The sequence below is a fragment of the Epinephelus fuscoguttatus genome, linkage group LG12 (assembly GCF_011397635.1).
Source record: "Epinephelus fuscoguttatus linkage group LG12, E.fuscoguttatus.final_Chr_v1".
In the NCBI taxonomy this organism is placed as follows: domain Eukaryota; kingdom Metazoa; phylum Chordata; class Actinopteri; order Perciformes; family Serranidae; genus Epinephelus; species Epinephelus fuscoguttatus.
This window is the reverse complement of record NC_064763.1, coordinates 35477946-35497287: the sequence shown is the minus strand read 5'-3', so window position 1 is coordinate 35497287 and position 19342 is coordinate 35477946. Positions and strand designations below refer to the sequence as shown.

The following is a 19342-nucleotide window of genomic DNA, read 5'->3' as shown; positions in this document are numbered from 1 at the left end:
TTCTGAATGCAGGACTTTCACTTTGGACTTTTCAGGACTTTATTTGGGGGATTTCTAAAGGATAACTGTACTTTCTCTACAAGCTGGTAAAGCATTTTAATTCTTAACACGATACAGCACAAATCTAATGGACCTAAGCTACCACTCGTCACTGTGTAGAAATATGTTTTGCCATTTTTCTCTGAGAAGAAGATGAATGTTCAACCTAAAGCACAGAAGAATGTCACTGCGCGTCTATCCGCAGTATTACGGTGAGCCCTCCCGGAGGTTCTGTACGTGGCAGCGTCGACAGCCCCTCTCTGTCCTATTCATAACCCCCGGGGTGCCAAGTGAGATTGCCTCCACATACCAAAGTGTGACGTTACTCTTGGAGACATAACAAAATAAAGGTAAGCGGGCGTTAAATGTCGCGTCTAACCAGCCACAGAGCTCCTGTTCACATCACTGGAAGGGGGCTGACTCACTGAGCTCGCGTGCGTACCGAACATGTTGGGATGGTTGTCAATAACTGGGTCCAACAGGTTTCTTTGAAGGGGAACGTGATAGGCTACCAGACACCTAGAGCCTGTGGCACCGAGAAGGTAAAGTAACAACGGCTTGTTATTTGTGAGGTGTGCCCCGACATGTTTGTTACATTGTGAGTCTCCGCGGTGCAGACGGGTTACAATGTTTCGTATTGGTGAGAAAGCGGAGAAAGTTTTGAAACTTTGCGCGAACTTTCTGGAAGAGCATCTCGGACGGTGTTGCTGACATGACTGTGTTTATAGCTCACATTGTTTGAGGCAGAAGGTGACAGTAGGTGTTGGTGTGTTTGCGCAGTAAATCTCTGCACGTGTAGTCCCACAGCTCGGGCTGCACGGACATTAACGGGACCAGAAAGAGCGAAAGAAAGTGTTGGGAATTTCTAGAAACAACTGTGTGACGTCACCGGGACGGCTACTATCCAGCTGGAGATGATGAGCAGACTGGAGGTCTGCAAGGCAAGGCTTGGGGCAAAGTGCTTTCCCAACAATGCTGGTGCTCCTCAATTTTACCTTACTTTAATACATTTTTTTTTATTAAATTCTATTAAAGAAATAGTCCCAAAAAAGAGTGTGTAATAGTAATGTCTGTGGATCATTCAGAGTAATGGGAACACTGTCTTTGGAAAGAGATGTGTCTGTAAAGTAGGGTTTGTAGTTTTACAAAAAGCTCCTAAAAGTTGGCTTTGTCTGCCCTTGGCAAATACCACAAAATCACTGCACACAGTCCTAGAATAAAGGCTTGTATTGTATGCATACCATGGATGATGTCCTGCAGTGATTTATATGTACTACAATGGCAATAATTGGATGCGGCAGCCATTGGATTGGGTACAAATGGAGGGCAACAAATGGAGAGATGCCATAAATCTGTCAGCAGTAATTGGGCTGTAAGGCAGGTGACATGCCCTTTCAAGAGCATGATGTCTTGCTAGATGCAGCTGAAACGAGAGATCTGCTTTATTAAGTTACGTGAGTCTCTGTCTGATGACCTCTCTGGCTTTTTTCCTTAAGTAAGCTGCAGCCAGTGTCCAAGTCTAGTTGTGTCCTTTGTTATCATAAATATTGAAGCAAGGCTTATCTAAATGTGTGGGTGATTTATACTTAATACAACAGTAGTGTATTTTTTGTTAAACATTATTTGTGTGAGCCTTCAGTGTTTACATACCAGAGAAAGCTTTTTGGAAGTGGATGGTGTGTTTGCATACATTTGCACAAAAAATAAAGTGTGTGGATGTAAACTAATGCTTGCAACTTTCAGCCTGTCTGCCTCATAATGTTAATACATGGCTTAAAATGAGTCACACTGTGTAAACAGCGAGCCTGTGGTATGAATGAGCTCTGCTGCCAGGTATAGATGAACGTGTTTGCAACCCAGCAACCTGGTAATAGATTACCAGTGCTATCACAGTCTAGTTGCCACGTTGGGATGTTTAGTCACATACAGGGGTACAAGAGGAAGTGGTTTTCTCTCACAGTCAAAAAGGTTTATTCTATTTTTAGTTGTAGCATGGCTGCAGTTTTTTTTCAGCTTTCATTGCATCTGAAACAAATTTGCTCTAAAGTCAACCACATACACTCAGCAGAAATCTCGGACTTGCGCTTGTAAAACTTTTTAACCCTTTGCTATATCTAGAGATTTTCTACACTGTCCTCCCTCATAGTGTATAACACTGCATTCATTTGACAGACGCTGTCCGTTTGTCCACAGCGAAACTAGATGTTTTCTAGTTCACAGGTTAGCTAAAGTGTGCTGGAAGTGCTCACTTCCCTTGTTTCAGAGCAGGGAGAGATTACAATGTCAGTGTCAGTACACTTTGTGTTGTTAACTGGCTGTATGAAGTTGTGAAATTGCTAGAAACCTGGAAATGATGTTCATTCAGCCCTTGTGATGTTTAGTGGAAGTGAAAGTTAAAGCAAGTTTTTGTGCCCTTCGTTTGACTCTGCCTAAGCAGAAATCTGCTGTAGGGCCTCATGAAATCCATTGTAATTTCTCCCTGATTCTGTTTTATTTTTTTGCACATTCTGCATTTTCCGATTAATTTTTTCTGAATTCTTTTTTAAGATTGAAGCACATTTTGTCATTAGAAAGAGTGTCTAATCGTGGTGGATGAATAAAGTGTCAAGAGTTTAATAAGAAAATATTTAGATTAATTAACATGTTTTATACTTCCTGTGAATATAATCCAATTAATCATTTTCACATAATTGAATTTACGCTGGGTTAACACCTTAGTCACCGTAGTCATATGTGTATCCTGGGCAGTTTCAGTGCACTTACAGGTCAGGATATGGGCGCACTTTAACCTAAGCAACAGCCGGTTTGACCACAGTCATGCAAGTAACAGCTAGCCGGATGCAGAAACATCAGACACTGCTTCTTGACGACTTTAGATGCACAAGAGGACTGGATTTGATCCAGCCTGACTGACCAAGAGAAAGACTGTGGTCGAGCTAGGCGTCTCTTGCATCTCTGCAGTCGAACTAGCCTGCGCTGAAGTTGGAAACAACACAGGCAGAGCAGAGCAAAACCTCTGCAACAACTGATCCAGTGTCCCTCTGGTGTCAGCGGCCCTGCCGGTGTGTGGAGAAGCTAAGCCCCGCCCTCTGTGAAACACCAATACAGAGAATAGAAGCAGTGTGTCCATAAATGATACTAATTATCAAATCATAATACTCATTTTTGAACAATAATTCTTATTTAGCTTTAGTTTATAAGGGCTACAGAGTTGACCTGTGTGGGTTGAGACACACCTGATAGCGAAAATTATTTTATAAATTTATCAAAAAATAGAAAGCTTACCTGTACTTGAGCAGTATTCCCACCTTTTTGGAAACCAGGAGGTGAGACAGGAGCCCTTTGGATATAGCCGACTCCTTTTTCAAATCTGACAGAATCGCAAAAAAATCAGGGACACATCTTTAAATGCCCAACATTTTCATAAAAAATACATTTGAAAACAAAGATAAATATAGAAGTACATGTTGACATCAGTGTTCGCACTCTTAATTTTAGGTTTTGAAGGCTTTTAACACAATTTGTAATTGTTTGAAGTTGTGAATTCTTGTCTGGGACAAGGCTGTTTTCTGGCACAGGTTAAGTTTAAAAAGTAAAGGCAGATCAAAATACTTTATAAATCATATTTATTTCATATGAATAAATCCTGCAAAAGTAATGTTTCACCTCAGAAATGGAATTAGAGTGTTGATAAGTTAAAATAATAAGGATGTTTTTGGCAGGACAACATGTGTCCCAGTTCTGAAGAATGGATGAAATAATCATAAAAGAATTCACTGTTCTATTAGCAAAGCCAAATATCCTTCATATCACATTATCTCTAACAGATTTATGATGAGTACAGTCTAACTGAGGATGATCTATTCTTTTTAAACTGAAATGCACAAAGCAACAGCAATGATAAGGTTCAAGTTTGAGTTTGAAATTGTTTTATCTTTGCTGGTGAAGCGAGTTAAATCTCCCTGACTCTGACAGGCAGTGATTGTCTGAGCATGTTCACAGCCTGTGGATACTGTGTGCATGCACGTATGGGGCATGTTATGTAACATGCATGTATCACTCTGTGCACATGTGTTACTGTAGCATGACTGCGTGCCCAAGTTTATGCCTGTGCGTGAGGGGTGCATGGCAGTCCTGCTTGCTGATGAACATGAGTCAGACAAATACCTGTTTAGCATCAAACATTCATGGTTTATCTCAGTGCACCGCTTACAGGCGTCACAGTGTGGATAGTGTTGGCACAGCATCTTGTCTCTCCTATGAAAACTTCTATTCTCTAGCATGCAGCTCCCATTTTCCAGTAACATAGATGACTGTGTTCCTACTAGTCTTATCAAAATGCTGGAATTTGGTCTTTGCTGCCAAAATGTAATGTCGAAAAAATGTGAACTGCCATGACTCCTCATGCAAGAAAAGTCACCACACAGGGTTTTTCCACACCTTTTGTTGTAACGTTTGCAAAAAGGCACACGGGTCAGTTTGAAAGTCTGGCTTTGTCAGCTCTGTGAGTTCCATAATTTGCTCTGGGAAACACTTTTAGTTGCTCAGGTCAGCATGTCAGCTGTTTGAATTGAATTTTGCAGTTTGTCACCCCCTCAGTAGCAAGCTTGCAGTTCAATCTATTCTCATTCTTTTCTTTTGTCATATGCGTCAGCTCCTTCTTTGTCCTAATCTACTTCACAGTGAATACATTCTGTAAATATGACTCTGAAATGCAAGTTTAGTTTGCAGGACACGTTTCCCACAGTTTGAAGGCTTTAGAAAGTCTGAAACAGGTCTTTTGCAACAATACTGAACTATTTGCCTCTGTTGTCTTGACAACGCTCTCTTACTCACATCAGCCCCAAAACTTTTTGGCTTTGCTCTTGTTTGAATTTGTTATGAAATAATATTGTTAGACCCCTCTGGAAAAAAAGGCAGAGGAGGATCAGTTTTTTATATATTTAATCAGTTTTCAGATCTCTTGACCCATGTTCTAATCTGCTTTCCCTCAAAACGGAAAAAGAGTATTTTAATAACTTCCACAATTGGCACTTGAGTGATTCAAGACAGCTGTTGCTTGTACCAGCCAGGTTTTTCTCTGAGGATTTGTAAGAGAACAAGCAGAAAAGAAGAAGAGGAAACTACACATGTTGGAGATTTAACTGACTGAGTAATTGTTTGAGTTTAAGATACCCCTGCCCCGTTGCAGACCTTGGATCCTGCCTGCTTTACCAGAGAATCAGTTACTGTGGTTTCTTATCTCTCATCTGGAGCCACACCTCCATGAAGAGCAGAAGTCTGGAGAAACTCAAATCCACTTGCGGGATGGAAGCTCTTATTGGTTGCGCCTAAATTTTAATAATAGTTGCTGACCCCCAGTGTTTCTTTTTCTGTCTTTTTGAGGAACAGGTTTATGAATCATTGTTGTGTTACAGGTTTATGTAATACATAGAACACAGGTCTGCATTGCAACAACACATGGCATGCTCATAGGTTCATGTTCAAAATACAGCTGTCTGGTCCTGTCCTCTTGTGACCTGTCACATTATACCTTGTCCTGTTCTCGGTATTCTTGCCTACATTTGACAGAAATGCCAGGCGGGGGTCAGGAGTCGGGAACATGGGGTAGTAAATGTAACAGGCCTCTTTCCAGGAATGTGGCATGGGTGCTACAGCCTGCAACAACAGGCAAGACTGTTTGGGCTGAGCAATCGCACAGGCCGTAAATTATAGGCCAAGAGATTTGGTCCTTTCATTTGTAGTCAAGGACTGTGGTAATGGTTATCTGGGCCGCCCCTCATTAAGTAAACTAGAAGCACACATTGGTAATGCGCTGGAAGCTAAATAACTCTAGTAAGACTATGTTTCCATGCGATTTAAAAGTTATTTATGAAGCTTTACAGTTACTGACAGGAAGGTGGAGAATTATATGTGTGTGGTGGGTTTTTGTGTTCAGTTCTGGCACAGTCAACACATTTAAGCATCTGACTAGTTGATCTTGGTATCGCGATGCAGGAAAAACTAAATTAAATGCATGAAAAGCATCATTTGCATACAGATGAAGGCTTAAAATAGTGCTATTGCAGCCCAAATAATTTAGGCAATGCTTTTGGCACCGATGTTCGTCTGCTTTCATGGTCCAGTACCATCCATTCGTCATGTGCACCCAAGCCAACTGACCACAAGGATCATGCATGCATAACCAATATGTGTTTAGTCCTTTCAATAATCAGGTTAGGTGGTGGAAAGTTATTCAATATGCATTGCAAAGGAGCTAGTTCCACTCTGTAGCTGTATTTTTTGTGGTAAATTCAGTGTAATTTGCAAGGATTTTGACAAGCAGGCAAATCCATCTCTCATCCCACAGGCTCACAGGAATTTTCATCCCTTGAAACTCCTCAGATCAGTGCTGAGCTCGGTAAATTAGCGTTTGGTTTTCTCATACCAAATAAACGTAACAAGTTACAAGAGGTATTTAAACTAGACAGGAATGTGTTGTTAGGTCATTTCAAGTGTGTGCGAGATGACAGTGTTCCTGCTTTGGTTAATTGACATGATTCTCTAAATTTTACTGTTTTTATTGTTGTTATTATTGTTGTTATATATCTGTTGTTATGTAACTCAATTGTCTTTTTACTGTTTTTTATTGCTGTAATTCTTGCTACTAATTTGTTTTTATGGACTTTTTTTCATCTGTATTGCGATTGCTCTGAATGTGAACTCAGGTCACTGCAGTAAAAGAGCTTCCTGCTCAGTCAATTTCCCCTGAATAAACAATGGTTTGATTGATAGTCCTCTATATAAAAGGATTATCTTTAACATAATCAGTCAAAAGAAGCTTAAATCCATTCGGTATCTTCAAGGAGGCTTGATTTATTTTGATGTAGTGTTCTTTATTTCCACATCCGTGGAATATGTAAGCATTTCTGTCCTATCATTCCCCAAATGTTGGCAACTCCCAACAAGTTAGGACAGCTCTGCAGCTCTCCTTCAACACGCAGGAGACAGAACGACTTGTCTATGTTGAGAAAACTGATGAAATGCTTTTTCGACTGAGCCAAAAAGTAACACTAAAAATGTGTTGCTCTGACAGTTTTGGTTCGGTCCTATTCTGAAGTTTTGATATACAGACACTGACCCATATACTTACACCCATTGTGGTACATTCCAGCAAAATAACTATAATTGCAAATGCTGGGTTAAAGAAAGCGAAGGAGTTATGGTAACGTCAAGTCCTTTCTTTTCACCAAAATCATTTTTAACAGTTTGTTGATCAATAAGTTCTTTGCCTTTATCTGTTCCATCTTCAGCAGTTAAAAAAACACAATCTTAGCTCAGGACTTTCTCATCAGTTCAGTTTGAGGCACACAGGACTGAAACTTAAAAAGTCAAATCAGAATTTACAGTAACTTGTTGATTGTTTAAAGCCATTTCACAGCCCTTCACCAATACCACATACTGTTGGTTAGAACCACATAGCCTGGATGTCTTGAGGTTTGTCTCATGAGGAGGATCCACTCATCACAAATAAGCCAAATTCCACCTTCCACCATGTTTGTTTCACAAAGGACTTTACAAAGGATCCATTAAACACTGATTGTGCCATTAGCAGTTTTTCCTTTTAAGTGTGTGAACTGACATCTTGTCCAGGAAATATATTGCAGTCATAACACTTCCTCACTGACATGAAGCTCTCTAGTGTCTTTAGATGCAAGGCTTTAACTTTATTTCTGCTTAATGCATTCATTCTGTCATGGTTTATTTTGGCAACAATAAAAAGCTGACTTGTATTTTGTCAGCAGGTGTCATGTAAGTGAAATGATTTCTTTTTCACCTGGAGCAGATTCCTCTCGGAGTTAATACTGCCATAACAGTTAAGGTGCCACTTTTCTGCCTCAGATCTGTTGTCTCTCTAAGCCTTTGATAAAATAGTGGTGCAGACAGAAGTGTGTCTGTGTGCGTGCGTGTATGTTGGCTGACATTTTGAAGTATGAATGTAAGTGTATGTGCAGGTTTTACACACACAACACTAAACAGTCATCACCGATAAGTGATGTGGTAAAGTAGAATTAGACTAAATCCAGGAGGAGAAAGTGCAGCAGTGTCACTTTTCCCCTAAGATCGCAAACAAAGCTGGTTTCAGCACTGGACTGTGAACAGACACTTTCTGGCAGGTGACACACCATTGTTAAGTCCTGCTTTTTCAGAGTCAGCTCTGTGGTTGGCTCTAAAGTAGCTTGAAAGTTCACACAGCTCATGTTGCCTCTGGCTCCCAGACGTCGCTGTTGTATTTTTTAAATGTTACTGAAGGAAACGTGGCAACCCTGATAAGTAAATCATAATACACCATGAAACAATAGGCTTTACACAGCTGTTTAAATTGGAACGGTGTGCTTAATAACAACAATCTAACTTAATGTTTGGTGTTTATTTGCTTGTGTTTTTTCACTACCTGCCCAGCATCAAACAGCAGGTCGACACGGTCAGTGACTAGCTAAAGACAGGCTAAAGAGCCAGATATTCCTAGGAGTAGGGCTGGGCGATATGACCAAAATCTCATCACGATATAGGTCATTTCATATCCCGATAATGATACATATCACAATATAGCACATTTGAATCCAATGATAAAAAGTTTCCCCCCCAACACCTCCCCACCGCTTAAATGTGCCTCTCTGTGTGCTTTTATGTAGCATGCAGGAGTTCCGGATTCAGAGGTGTGATGGGGATCAGACTGATGAGAGCCTTAAACTCTGCCATGAGGGAGTACAAAAACATTACTAGGACGAGGCGAGGACATTTCTCCTTGTTTGATAACATTACGATGAGTCGGGCAACCAGCTCATTTTAAAGAAGACGAGAGAAAAAGAGAGAGAGCGAGCAGCTGTGGTCGAGCAAGCTAGAGAGTGAGTGCTGGTAGCGAGAAAGCTGGTGAATCAGACCAATAAAATGTTATTTTTTGATTGTTTCACAGCGGTTATGTTCTAAAGCACAACACTGAAGCTGTACTCCGCACCACCTAATTTGGTCTGAATATTGTCGCCGTCTCTCTGCGGGGCTGAGCCCTCAGTGTGTGCAGCGCAGCAGAGACAGACAGTGGAGTTATGTAAACCCGTTATGTTACCGTAAGTGCCGTAAAAGCTTTGCAAATTAAAAAGCCAAGAAGAGTAATTTATCAGTGAGATCTGTGCAAAAGATGGACAGACTCCAAATGACAAAAAATATTGCTGTAAAAAGTAATTTGCATCACAACGATATAAACGATAGAGCAAAATATGAAACGATAGACATTTTTCTCTCGTCACACGATATATATCATCATATTGCACAGCCCTACCTAGGAGCTAGTAAAGACAGAACTAAAAGAAAAGTAAATATTGAACTAACGTACGGGAAATGGCCAGAAACACGTCTCTAATTGAATGATAATCTTGTACCCTAACTACTTGATGTGTAAATGAGTAACTATTTGCTAACATGTTTGCTAGTTCAACATAAAAAGTAACATGTCAATATTGTGTTCACATCTTGCTTCTGCTGCCCCCATGTGGCCAAAAAATGTACTATGTACTAATCTATAAATTTCAGTTCAGCTTGCAAAGGATATAACCTGTTGTATTAGATTTGAGGTTGCCTTTTTGAAAGCATGTTACCCATGAGTTTCCACAGTGCAAGCTCTGGTTTATATTTCCATCACAAAGGACACTGGGCTTTATTTCATCATGGCCTTATGAAGTTTTTCATCTGGTGGTCATGACGTGTTGAACACCAGAGTAAAAAAAAAAAAAGGAAACTTTCTTACCTTACATGAACCAGATGTTTGGACATTGTACTTTGTGATTTTACATTTTGTCTGTGAGGTGAACATTACATGTATTCCATTCATTTTGTAGATACAGAATGTTTTATTGGAAAGAAACACTTTTCTTTTTCCCCACTGGCCTTCCTTATTCTTTCCTAATGAGCAGTGGGCACAGAGGCTATTATGACAGCATGCCTCCCAGCAGGATAAGTGACTCATTTATAGAAGACATAATGGAAACTTTGAATATTGTTAGATCATTGTCTAATTTAGTTTGGAAACACACCATCATTGCACTAACTGTTGACTCAGGGTAATGCAAACTTCACGTTTATTTGTATGTGTGGTTTAAGAATCAGAATGGCACTATGTAATGGAAATGTAGTTTGTCAGTTTTTAGTGGCCAGTATGAAAGCAAAGCACTGGGAATTATGGATGCATGGAATAAAGCTTGTGTGGAATGGTGGTAGAGAATAGACAGACAGGACAGTGTAAAAAACTGTTTTGCTATACAGGCTTGACATGAAAATGAGATAAGATAGTGTGAATTTATTGTGACATGATGTGATTGTGTGTCCCTGCAGGTCATCGAAGAAGACAGAATGAGGAAGTTCCTGTCTTTAATCCTCGTGGCTCTGCTCTGCTGCTGCTGGACAACACAGGCAGAGATCTTCACTTCCATAAGTAGGTTTAAAGAGCTATGTGAACTTTTTTCTCTTGTGTTTTTTGTTCTATTAAAATTAACAATAGGTCTCCTCTCAGCTTTCATTTGGTCCATTGTAAACTTTCTTGACTCACATTGGAGGCAGAAGCACTGCGAAGCATGCCAGTTTTCTGTGGAGCGCTGCCCACTGCCTTTCGGTGCCCACAATCTCAGCTGGCAATTTCCAGCAATAGTTTCGGTTTCTGGTCTATTTTCTCTGTAAGCTACAAGTGAATCTGTCATGAAAACACACTGATAATCTATAAGGAACAATATAAAGGATATGTTATATACAGAGGTTGCGCTAGACTTTTTCGTCGCCAGTCATTTTGACCGACAGGGTCGTAAAAATCCAGTCATAATCTATTTTTACCGGTCATTTTAATTTTCGTTTTTAAATGATAATAAATATATTCAAAGACATTTAGTTTTCATTCGTTCGTTTTTAATAAATCCAACAAGCAAGTTATAAAGTGTGCATTAATAAGGACGTGAACGAAAAGATGAACAGACATCCACACACCGCAGCACTTCAGTTCGGCGTCTGGTCTACGCGCGAGCCGCGAGCACTTCTGTCAAGTTGGATAGAGCGGATCATACCAAACAGGAAGTCGGACACAGAAAAGACGAGAGAATCCGGCCAATTTTCAAAATAAAATAACATGCACTGAGGAACGTGAGGTAATACCATGTTTATAATTTAAAATAACACAACAGTGCATAACCGAACACATTTTTCAATATCCTAATCACTTGATTACAATTTTAATTTTGTGTCATCGAGCCTACAGCCATAACTACATAAATAAAATGGTCAGAACAATATGCCCTATTCATTCAGTGTTAATCCAACACGCTCAATACATGGAGATGCAATGACAAATTGTCATTAACTTATTATGTTATAAAAAACGATTAAAATATGGACTTACCCATGTTTAAAATGACGTGTTGAAGTGAAAAAACGAGTACTGACGGGAACAGACAAGTGGAGTCGATGTTTAACTGGTGCTGAGAGCGCAGGAGAAATGCGCTGCCTGTGTGGACAGTCAAGCGACTTCTGCGGCACTAACGCATCTGGTGTGTCCAGGCCATTATGTTAACAACGCTACATGAAGCAGATGAATGACTTTTTCTCTGCAGTGTGAAAACGGCAGCCACTTAAACCACTGACTGTGCACTCTGCCAAGTGGGCAGCAGTGGTAATTGCAACCGGTCAAATGACCGACGGCCTTCAGATTTTCCGGTCACCTAACCCTAACCCCTCACCTAACCACACATATCAACACAAAACTGCTTTGCTAGCTCAATCATGTTGTAACTAAGATATCCGCTGGAAAAAATATTTTTTTCACGGGCCATTTAGTGAGGTTTTTTTAGATGGCGGCGGAAGTTACATGAAGGAGTTAACCCTCGTCTGCTGAGTTTTAAAAATGCCGGCTATTTTGTTGCCTTCTGTTGTCGTCACATCCCTCCTTCAGTATATCCAGTCAGCACCAAGTAATCCCCAAGCCCCAGCCAGGAGTCTTTCGGGGCCGTTCTGAGTACCTACTCTGAGGCAGGGACTTGTTTAGCCCCTGTAAAAGTTCCAGAACTCTGTCCTTCGGGGGTGGTTCCTGCGGTGGAGACACGAACCAACGACCCCGGCCCTGTAAAATTACCCCGTTCCAGCGGTGGAAACGGGCCTATTGTTGTAAAAAAAAAAAACGGTCAATGACCGAAAATATCCGGTTAACGCGACCCCTGGTTATATATCATATGAATGATTTGATACCTATAAATTATTCAAGAAGCAGAATTGCTGGCTGGTCAGCATAGAGAAATGCTTGTCTGCTGTTAACAGCCAGGCGACTGCTTGACCAACAATTAACAATTTAGGGAGTCTCCACGTCAAGTGTGAACCTATCATCAATTTGCCACAAAACCCCCTTTGATACATTCTTTTTTTTTTACACATTAAAAGTGACAAAAAAGGAAATATTTAATTATTCCTATGTGTATTCAACCCCAAACGTTCCCTGTTCCCTTCCCTCTTTTTTGTGATTGGAATTATTTATGATCCATTAATGGAGAACACTGATGAGACTTAGATAAACTGTTTACCTCACTTTAAGTCAGAATGTGCCTCAGGGTGTAAACTTAATGCTATTTTGGGAAATAATATTATGATATATTACTGATTTGTTGTACTCATATTACAAACCTTGCACCTTGGGCCACAATAACACGAAAGTCTTTTAGCATGGCAATATAGCTCTATCCCTCACACTCCTTGAAGCTGCCCTGTGGAATTTTATTGTAAACAAACAGAAGTTATATTTACATTCAGTGTTACTCCGTAAAACTCATTATGTGTATCCTTGAAAAGACTTAAAAGTGTTTTCTTCCTCATAAACACTGATATTGTATTTTACACTGATCAGCCAAAACATTAAAACCACTGACAGGTGAAGCAAATAATATCAATCATTTCATGATAATGCAATGTTCCGCTGGGAAACCATTGGTCATGTGAATGCTCCTTTACACACTCCACCCATGTAAAAAAAAGTATGTAAAAAGTACCCCCGATGACAGGAGCCCTCCAGCAAGGCAGTGCACCATGCCACACTGCAAAAAAATGCTCAGGAATGGCCTAAGGAACATGACAAAGAGCTTAAGGCATCAATCTAGCTTTCAAATTCCCCAGATCCCAACCTGATCAAGTATCTGTGCGACAAACGGGTGCCCCAGAGCTTCTTTGTCCGGGCCGTAATAGGCCAGAGCCACGTCCGATCTGTGGTGGGGTCTCTGACCTGTCGAGGCATGGAGACAGGACCTCTGGGGGTGTCCTGTGTAGACTGGCACTGGATCCGTTGAGTCCTGTGGGTTATAAGGAAAGGTACCAGCATGCCCAACAGATGTTCGATTGGATTGAGATCTGGGGAATCTGGAGGCCAGGTTGACGCCTTGAGCTTAGTCACGCCTGCTGAGCCATTTCTGAGCAGTTTTTGTGGTGTGGCATGATGCATTGTCCTGCCTGGGGGGGCACACTGCCTTTGGGGAGTGCCGTGTCCAATGGGGGGGTGTACTTGGTCCGTAATGGTGTTTGGGTGGGTGAAGTGGCATCCACCCAAGGTTATACAAGCCACCCAAGGACCCAAGGTTCTTCAGAGGAGCATTGCACTGTGACAAAAAAATTAATTCAATTCACCAGCCAGTGGTTTTAATGTTTTTGCCGATGGATGTAAATTCAGTATTGTTTACAGCCATGCTTATGCAGTCTTCCTTCCTGGCTTTACCTGCACATTTCACATTTCTTGGTGCATTACTGCCACCCTCTGGTCAGTGGAAGGGTGTTACACCATTGGCGGGACTGTGTATTGCATCACCCACATGATTATTCGTCCTTGTGCCGGTGAACAGGACAACACTCATGAATAAAACTGCTCCATAATACTAGGATACCTTTAGCTAGGCTTTATCATAGTCATAATTAGGTGATTTAAGCTTGTTTTGCTCTCAGTAGGAGCATCAGCTGAATGCCACATGTAGGAAAGAACAGAGTTTTGAGCTCAGGAATGCATGCGTTTAATTTGCAATGAAAAATGTGTTAGATGGAGGAAGTGGCAAAGAGGCCAGTTAAGTCTCTCTTTAGGCCCCCTGAATAACTTTATGAGAAATGATTGTGGTCCAGCAGTTCCTTAAATAGAATATATAAACAAAACAAGTCTTGTGTTGTGTACAGAGCTCAAACACAGTCACAGTATACATCGCGTCACTCAGCAGGAGTTATAAAGTCACAGTGAAATTCACCTTGATTGACTGTACTTGGCTGGTCACTTATGCTGTTTGCATACAGAAACAAGGAAAGTGTTTCAGTTGTTCTTCTTCCCTGGCAACCCCTGTGAATTAATCATGGCCCAGCGTTTCCATGGGATTGTTTAAGATGCACGCTGCACCCCAGCTATTCACCCAAAAGCTCATGGATGAATGCACCGCAATAGTTTGCCAAGTAATTCTATACAATCAAGGCCCCACTGTTTGTGGCTGAGGGGGGCTTATTTTTATCTCGGTGTAAGTCTGAGGCAAACAGTGTGACCAGAAATACACTTAATTGGTGTGTAAAGCAAATGACAGCAGACATAGAAGTTTTAGTTGGATTGTTAGTCGTAGCAACTCTTACATTACAGGAGGGTGGGAGAAAATAGTGCTTTATTGAGGTTTAAATTAGAAATAGAAAACATTTGACTAGCAAATAATAAATACATTTTTGACACTAAGGAAATTAAGAGGTGACACATCTTTTAAGTGAGGAAGGGTGATGCTGATTTCATCTTCAAGTGACACCTCTCGCTCATCTTTAGTATCTCTCTCTCTCTGCAGGCCAGATGACGGACCTGATCTACACAGAAAAAGAGTTGGTCCAGTCTCTGAGGGAATACATAAAAGCAGAGGAGTCCAAGCTTGCTACTGTCAAAAGGTACATTTGAACCCTGTGACTTTTCCATGTGACTTTTTATTTTGCATGAAAGGTCAGTATGAGGTGATACATTTTGTAGAATGCATGCAATGTGCTATAATGTGTGTATGGGTATAATTGGAGCTTTTACAGTCGTCCGTCTGTCTCTTAGCTGGGCCAACAAACTCGATGCTCTAACCAGAGTGTCCACCTCTGACCCAGAGGGCTACCTGGCCCACCCAGTAAACGCCTACAAACTGATGAAGAGACTCAACACAGAGTGGTCTGAACTGGAGACACTGGTGCTCCAGAATCCCTCTGATGGTAAGAAAAGGAAGATGGGAGGGAGGAGGAGTGGAACTGGATAAGTGTGATGTGATTTTGCTTTGCTTGGATCATTGATCCATCCATTTTGTGAACAAGTTCCATTCAGATAGGGCAGTAAAAAAAGTTTGTCTGGCTATACTGGCGTAAAATTGACTTTCAGAGTTTCCTGGAGTGTGTGCTTTTGGGCCACATGCAGCTAGGGGCCTGATTGTCTGATTCAGAGTATACAGACATTTGCTCTGGTAACAAGCACAGACCGTGTGTGTGTCCGAGAAATCTTTTTTTCCCTCTGCATCAATTAGTGATACATCTGGTACTGACTGCAAATTTACTCAAGCTGAAACAAATTAAACCAAATCAGATATATCTTTGCATCAGTTTATGCTGCCTCGGCCAAATCTGCATCTGTTCAATCTTGCCTGTGACGTCTAAATTATTCTTCGCATCCTATAATGCATTTGAAAGGCAACATTCAGCACTTTCTCTATGGGGTTTCTTTCAGCATGAGCAGAGAGCAAGCAGCAAATATGAAAACTCGGAGCGGATGTGAGCAGAGTGATTACAGCTCTGACTGTAGTGTGGAAATTTTTGCTGAGCTGCTCCGCTCAAACACTCTGCTCCAAAAATGAACAGAGGCTGTCATGTTTTAGCTACAGCTGTTCCTCATCTCTGCATATTTTGGCCATGTTCTCCCTGTGTGTTTGACTCTGTGTGTGTTTGTTTGGACCTGAAATTCTCTGTGTGTGTGAGGCATATAGCAAGAGTATTAGTCATGTGTCATACAAGTAAATCTGTCTACGTGGCAGTGAGACACAGAGAGAAAGAAGGCGAGTAGAGTGACTGGATATAAACCTAATAAACACAAGTAGTTAGAGGACAAACATTATTTTGATTTAGTTTAATGTTTGTACTTTTCTTAATCTTCATATTAGCTGTAGTTCTACTTTTTCATTATACGTTAGCTAATGGACCTTTGCCAATCGCACATAATATGTAGTATAGACCCATTTATCTAGATTGCAGGTGTCTTCACTCGTACAAAACTGCACGTAAAAATCATAGAAAATATTTCATTATCATGTTGCATCAGCCCTCAGGAGTTTCTTTTATGATTTACCAGAATGTACTCAGCAGTAGATGGTCATATCTGATATGATGAGATGAAATAAGAGGAATATGGAGGACCATACATGATAATATTTATTCAGTACATAGCACTTCTGAGTAGTCATCACTAGCTACACACAAGACTCTTAATTAAATGTAAATGATTGGTAAAGGCTGAATGAGAAGGATGATATTGGTTACTCAGACGCCTCGGACAAGGCTCTGATTGTTTACAGAAAGTCAGGAAAGTTTGAACAGACCATGCCAAAATATCGAGAACTGCCCATTGGTCCGACATCCCATTGTTCCGACCATATTAAACCCATTGTTCCGAAGTCCATTCCGAAATCATCATGATGCCCTGTGGTTAAGGTCTGTTTAGGTTTAGGCACAAAAACCACTTGGTTAGGGTCAGGAAAAGATCATGGTGTGGGTTAAAATGGAAAAGAAAGTGACAAACACATAAGCCGTGAGCCTGCTTCACCTCAAGCCTTTCCCAGCTGACCCAGAGCCGGTCGCAGCGCACCATCAAGGTAGAAATAAACCGTTCAGCACCGCGGACAGTCGGACTAATGGGATGTCGGACCAATGGGCTGTCGGACCAATGACATGGACCCGAAATATCAGCGATATTGTTACTTGGACATACGCCCATTGGAAGTTGCAGTTTTATCATTTAATGCATTTAAAACTCGGTACTCGTACTCGTTGTCCTCCGCTTATCCGGGTCCGGGTCGCGGGGGCAGCAGCCTCAGCAAAGAAGCCCAGACAGTCCTCTCCCCAGCCACCTCCATCAGCTCTTCTGAGGGAACCCCGAGGTGTTCCCAAGCCAGCTGGGTGATGTAATCCCTCCAGCGTGTCCTGGGGCGGCCCTGAGGTCTCCTCCTGGTTGGACATGCCCGAAACACCTCCCAAGGGAGGCGTCCGGAAGGCATCCTTACCAGATGCCTGAACCACCTCAACTGGCTCCTCCCGATGTGGAGGAGCAGCGGCTCTACTCCGAGTTCCTCCCAGATTTCCAAGCTCCTCATTTAAAACTGATAAATTAAAATCAATGCCATATGTGTTTCACTGTAATGTAAGCAGAATGATTGTTACTTTTATGTATTATCTCTAAAAGGTTATAATACTGTAAATAGTTGGTAAGTTACTGCAACATTGTCATCCTTGCATTAATTTGGTGAGCCAGTAATTGACTTTCCCAGCCTAACTATTTCTCACTCTCTCTCCAGGGTTCATTTCCAACATGTCCATACACAGGCAGTTCTTCCCAGATGAAGAGGATCAGACCGGAGCAGCCAGGGCGTTGATGCGTCTTCAGGACACGTACCAACTGGATTCTGAGGCCTTCTCCAAAGGAAAGCTGCCAGGTAGCTGAGGAGTGAACATGAATATATTAAGAGTGAGAGAGCAGTGTGTTCGTTTAGGGAAGAAAGAGAGGAAGACAAACTGAGACCACCCCTAGTGATTTCTAACTGGTGTGTTTGTGCATGTATATAATACTCTCTTTGTGAAAAGCAGTTTGAGTTTGGGTACATTTTTGTGAAACTAGGTCATGTTCAGTCATCACTTCTTCAAGGGTTTGGGCTTAAATTTAGTTACTGTTAAGGTGGGGTAGAAGTAAGGTAATTATAATGAATACTTTGGCTCTGAGTTATGACTGGGTTAATGATAACTTTGTATGTGGTTTTGAAACAAATGACGCAGTTACAGTCGCAGCATACGCAGACACATGTTGAATCCTTTCCCTCAAGTTCAGCTTTATTTGTTAATACAACACTTCATCACAGATCTAAGGACCCAGACCTAGCAGCATGCACTGCTGTCTTCACCATGGCTGTGTCTTATACTACTACTCGGAGTTGCCAAAATCAGAACACACATATAACTTTTAAAATTATAACTGATCATAAATGGCTACATGAAATGCACTAGAAGCATAGTTGCTTGGTTTTAACTCCAATTTCAGTGGCATTCTAGACACAATTTGGACACAGCACAGGAATGAGAAGATGTGTGCTGTTGCATACTTCTGCAGGTATGTGTCTGTGTTAAGTTAATGAGGCAGAAGCCTGTTTTTGTATTTGTATGTGCTAGTTGGCTGTGCCTTTTTATGCTGAGCAAGTAACCACTAACCACAGTTGACAGACTCTGCAGATCTCAACCTGCCCACCAATAAACAACATAAAACAAATGATAAATGTCTAAAATGTGACAATTATCACATTTTGGATGATGCTCATTCTACGGTACATCATGAAAAAACAGTAGCTGCTAAGTCTAGTGAGACGTAAAATATCACAAATGAAAAATGACCCCACACATTTAGTCTTTACACAAGATCCGCCAATGATAAATAAATAAAATGTGAATGTAACATAGTTATGTCATGAAAAGAGCAGGATTTTTGGTAGGTAAAATCACAGCACAATATGGTCATTATTTAAATTGATGTAATCTTGTCCCAGGTATTCACTCCAATGCCATACTGACAGTGGACGACTGCTTCGACATGGGAAAGACGGCCTATAATGATGCGGACTATTACCATGCTGTGCTGTGGCTGCAGCAGGCCCTGAAGCAGCTGGATGGTGGCGAGGAAACTGAGGTTTCCAAGGCAGACATTTTGGACTATCTCAGCTACTCAGTTTACCAAATGGGAGACCTACCTCGTGCCATTGAGCTGACACGCCGTCTAGTGGCTATTGGTAAGGTAACACACACACAAGTGTACAGAAAAAAGATGTATATGCTTAAACCAGAGTGATACGTATACACATGACACAAACTCTCTCATTCATTTACGTCAGGCTTTGCTGCAAACATAAACGCGGGGTAAATGGGTTCATGGTCTTTAAGAAATCTAAAATAGCACTTGTATTTAAGGAGCACTGTTGGATTTTTCAGTTGCTTCCCATAACACATCCAGACACAAGTTAGC

The 19342-nt window shown here is 41.2% G+C and overlaps 1 protein-coding gene across 4 annotated transcripts in view; it reads left to right on the top strand.

Annotated features, from left to right (window-relative positions):
- Positions 1-257: 257 nt before the first annotated feature.
- The window catches only part of p4ha2 (procollagen-proline, 2-oxoglutarate 4-dioxygenase (proline 4-hydroxylase), alpha polypeptide 2), a 35984-nt gene continuing 16899 nt past the window's right edge, over positions 258-19342 (top strand). For 2 of the 4 annotated variants that reach the window (XM_049591725.1, XM_049591726.1), the window contains exons 1-6: positions 412-581; positions 10408-10507; positions 14892-14988; positions 15140-15291; positions 17634-17771; positions 18870-19109. In XM_049591725.1, the coding sequence (XP_049447682.1) occupies positions 495-581; positions 10408-10507; positions 14892-14988; positions 15140-15291; positions 17634-17771; positions 18870-19109 (814 nt within the window). In that variant the 5' untranslated portion in view covers positions 412-494. Of the gene's footprint in view, positions 390-410; positions 582-10407; positions 10508-14891; positions 14989-15139; positions 15292-17633; positions 17772-18869; positions 19110-19342 lie in introns of those variants that run through there. The other 2 variants (XM_049591727.1, XM_049591723.1) reach the window with 2 other exon arrangements.